Source organism: Salvia hispanica, chromosome 5, assembly GCF_023119035.1.
Source record: "Salvia hispanica cultivar TCC Black 2014 chromosome 5, UniMelb_Shisp_WGS_1.0, whole genome shotgun sequence".
NCBI classification, from domain to species: Eukaryota; Viridiplantae; Streptophyta; class Magnoliopsida; order Lamiales; family Lamiaceae; genus Salvia; species Salvia hispanica.
In genome coordinates, this window is record NC_062969.1 from 23,082,718 (window position 1) to 23,086,838 (window position 4,121).

The 4,121-nt window shown below is 37.9% G+C and overlaps 1 protein-coding gene across 2 annotated transcripts; it reads right to left on the reverse strand.

Moving 5' to 3' along the window:
- Positions 1-663: 663 nt before the first annotated feature.
- On the reverse strand, positions 664-3,790 carry LOC125186338 (receptor-like cytosolic serine/threonine-protein kinase RBK2). 2 transcript variants are annotated; one of them, XM_048082688.1, is made up of 8 exons: positions 3,485-3,790; positions 2,541-2,950; positions 2,203-2,454; positions 1,934-2,088; positions 1,627-1,706; positions 1,384-1,519; positions 1,131-1,280; positions 664-1,044 (listed from the first exon to the last, which is right to left on the reverse strand). In XM_048082688.1, exons 2-8 carry the CDS (start codon positions 2,914-2,916, stop codon positions 892-894), a joined length of 1,302 nt encoding a protein of 433 aa, XP_047938645.1. In that variant the 5' UTR covers positions 2,917-2,950; positions 3,485-3,790; the 3' UTR covers positions 664-891. The 2 variants fall into 2 exon arrangements, with proteins under 2 accessions (XP_047938645.1, XP_047938646.1); XM_048082689.1 differs by lacking the exon at positions 3,485-3,790 and having other exon boundaries at positions 2,541-3,462.
- Positions 3,791-4,121: the final 331 nt, after the last annotated feature.

The following is a 4,121-nucleotide window of genomic DNA, read 5'->3' on the forward strand; positions in this document are numbered from 1 at the left end:
TATATATCACGAACTATAACTGAAACCAAATAAGCAGTATACTATTTAAGTTGATCTATGTTTATAAATCTTCAAGACATCAACCATTTTTATCGTCAATAGGACTACTAAACAATACAGGATTAACAACCCATAAATTGGCCTCTCGTATTTGATTTGCGGTTTGACACATTAAAAGAAGTCAATATAACCACATCTACTACCGCCCATAAGTTGCTAATACAATATCTCTGAAAGTCGTGCATATAATTAATTTGCATTTATTGTAATCAATAATACTATTATACATGCCCCATCTACCATTTTAAGATATTCCCAATAGATTCCCTCAGAAAAAAGAAGAAGATATCTTCATTAGAACATACTACTAGTAACTAACATCAAATAGGTGAACATTTGTGTTATTAACAAAAATATTACTATGATCTACACATAATCACAATAAATATCCATATTTAAGTAGTAATCGTTCAAGAGAATTATAAAACACTTTTGTTAATCTTGTAATAATAGTTTACTTATTAAAATATAATCATGTATAGTTAGGAATATCCCCTGTTTGGGGTGTGCAAAAATGGCGACATCCACGTCCCTATCGACCTTTTGGATACATACACACCCACTTTAGTAAAAGGTGTAACCAACCCGAACTTCACATGGATCTCGAATCGAATATACTATCCAACTTATAAATATAGTATACTATAAAACAAAATCATATGTACAATTTACAATTTACAGCCATGTAACTTTATTTTCTCTCTCTGTAACATTAATTGCTACTTTCATCCTATAACTCTTTAATCACATATACTTGGTATATTCGGATGTCCCACAACGTGCCTAACCTAATGCACCAATTCAAACAATATTACTCCATTGTTTACCGGTTTAAGCTTCACCAGACCACCGCGGTCGCCCGTCCAGTCCTCCGTACTTCTCCGTGCTGAAGAGCTCCTTGTAATACTTCTTCCAGCTTGACAGCTTCTTGCATTTCCTGATCAGGTCTAGGCTGCCGCAGCTCCCTCTCAGAAGCAACAGAATCTGCATTTTTTTGCCATATATCACACGATAATGACACGAGCAAGCACTCTACAGTTCAAGAGAACGAAAAATTTAAAGAGGCATGCCTGGCTCATCCGTGGACGTTTGATTGAGGATTGCTGGACGCACAGTGAAGCTGCTAGGATCACGAGATTCATTTGCACAGCATTATAGTTTTCTGCAAGCGATGGATCGATGAGCTCCTGGATTTTGTTCTTCTTCAGCAGAGGCTTAGCCTAGCAAAAGGTGATAGGAAATAACAGGTGATTAAATACTGGAATAATAGCCAAAGCTTGGTACAAACTCCAACTCAAACTCAAACAAAAAGTGGAGGCTTACCCAAATAACAAGGCTTTGTTGTGAATAATCAAGGGCTCGACGCCCGGTGATGAGTTCCAACAGCAGTACGCCAAAGGCGAATACGTCAGTTTTCTCATCGACGATTCCATGCATTAGAAACTCGGGAGCTAGATAACTGCAGAGCAGAGATGAGAATTAGGACCGATGTTTCTTGAAAATTGGACAAGAGTGGTGAACTAAAATTGATCAAATTCTAGGCCGTCTCATGGTGCACATACGTACCCAAAAGTGCCTTCACATTTTGAAACAGTGAGGTGAGTCCATCGGTCTGGCAGCCATTTCGCGAGGCCAAAATCACATATCTGAAACCAAACTAAGCCATGAGAACTAAATCTTCAACACATGACAAATCTACAACCTTAGGAGGGGGCTATTCATTGATGTCGAAACTGGTAATCTGACTTATGTCATATCCGTTACTTGTAAAATAGATCCTCCATTTATGCAAATCATTAGAGATGTAAAAAAGAGATATTGGCCTAAAAACAAAGCAAATAACAGAAAACTGCACACTTTCTAGACATACTACCTGAGGTTCAAAGTCATCCCTAAGCAATATGTTTGCAGCCTTAATATCACGGTGAATGATCCTCCTTTGACAGCCCTCATGAAGGTACAGCAATCCCTTAGCAATTCCCAGCGCCACCTTGTAACGAGTACTCCACTCCACCTTTTCCACCGGATCTGTTTCGTTATAAAAAAGGACAGGGAAACAACGTAGGTTGATCTAAATTAGACAGAGTCATACAAATACTGCTAGAAAAGAAAATTATAGGAATTTTGCAATGATGCACTAACTGTGAAGCATAGAAGCCAAGCTTCCAAGGGGAGATAACTCGAGAACAAGGTACACTCCACCTTCAACACCATAACCAATCAATTTAGCAGTATTGGGATGATTCACATGCGCCATTATCCCAAGTTCTGTGAGGAAATCTGCAATTCTTTCTTCCATAGCCCCTTTTGTCAAGCGTTTGATGGCAACGAGCTGACCCCCACGCAAACGCCCTCTATACACTTCAGCATAACCGCCCTTCCCGATCAGATAACCTATTCAGAATACCATCAAACACCATCAACCAATGATTAAAAAAAGATCAATCATTTGCAAATCTCAAAGGGTAAAGCTAGCTAACCTTGGCAAAAGTTGCTGGTCGCGGTTTGGAGTTCTAACAAGCTAAAGTTCTTCCATTGAGGCTTAAAATAGTTCATATTCGGATCAAGAAGGGCATTGGGTGCACTACTAACTTGCTCCCTAAAACTACTAAATCGTTTCGACAATTTAAGCGCAGTGAGGGGCTGCAATGTGGCTAGCTGCCGTTTGGATTTGAATCTTAACAGCTTGAAAAATAAGGCCAGCCGTGAGGCTGGCTTAGGATCAATCTCCACTAGGGATTCAGAGGTGCTTGCTTTTGAGGAATCAGTTTGAGATTCTGCACTTCTCAAGAAATCCTCAAGAATCGTGTCTGGTGAGCTAGGATTTGCTTTCTCTCTCTCTTTCTCCTTCTCCATACTTGAACAACACAAATCTACTAGGCTACTATGTCTATAACCAAAAATAACACTACTTTTCAGCAAAATTGAAAATGAGGCACGAATGTATGCATAATTCACTGAAAAATTATCACATTAATTGCTTGAAAGTGAAGAAACAAACAAGCAAAAAGCACAATTCTTTCAGCAAAATGAAGAAGTCACCAAAAATAGAACGAAAAATGAGGAAAAACAAATTTACAGGAATGGAAGCACAATATAATAGGAAGAGCAAGCAATTTTGAAGCTAAACACAGAATTGGATTTGCAAATGGAAATGGTTGCCACTTTTTATCAAACACCTTGTGCCAATTACAAAAAGGAACACAACAAAAACGTATTTATTCCGCATAATTATGGCTCAGATCTAAAAGGGATCTTTATTTTCAGTAAGATTAAAGAAAGAATCAACGTTGCGCCTCCATCAAACAACGACAACGACAGCTCATAGCTTTAACAAGAACTCTCGCTGGGACTGAGAGAGAGTAGCATGAAAATAAGAGCAATACGTACGGACTGCGTATGAAAAGTGTGGAGAAACGCATACCACAGAATGGAAGCTGACAGTTTGTCGGAATTTTATCGAAGAATCTCGGACAAGAAAGAAAGCCAAGACATAGATTTATCAGAAACAGAGGTTTTCTTGCTCTGTTGAGACAAAACCAAAAATTATCGATAGCTTCTCAGTTTTCGTAACGCCGACAAAATATGAAGATCGTCTTTTTATGAGTAAAAATTTGTGGGTTAAAATTATTGGTGAAGGTGGTAGAATGTGTGCATGAAGGAAGAAGAGTGATGGTGATGATTATGTGATGTTATTCTTCCAAGATAAGCTGCTGCTACTGTTGCTTCACTACCCACCTTCATTCTTTCTTTGTAACACTAGTAGGAGTAGTGGAGTAATTCTTTTACTGTTTTTAGTCCTCGTGCAATTTCCCTTTTTTTAACCAAAAAAATTAAATAATTACTAATCAATATCAACATAATATTTTACTAAAATTGGTTTCATCTTCATTTTACACTGATGGAGGAAAATATATTTTGTTAATTTGATTTTACTATGTTTTTATTTTGTGTGTTTATCCGATTTTTATTTGGTCGGTCGGATTTGTCAGCAAACTAACAAGTGATCGGTGGAGTCTGAAAGCTGCCCACGTGCTATTTCTGCTTCTATTTTGAGTCAA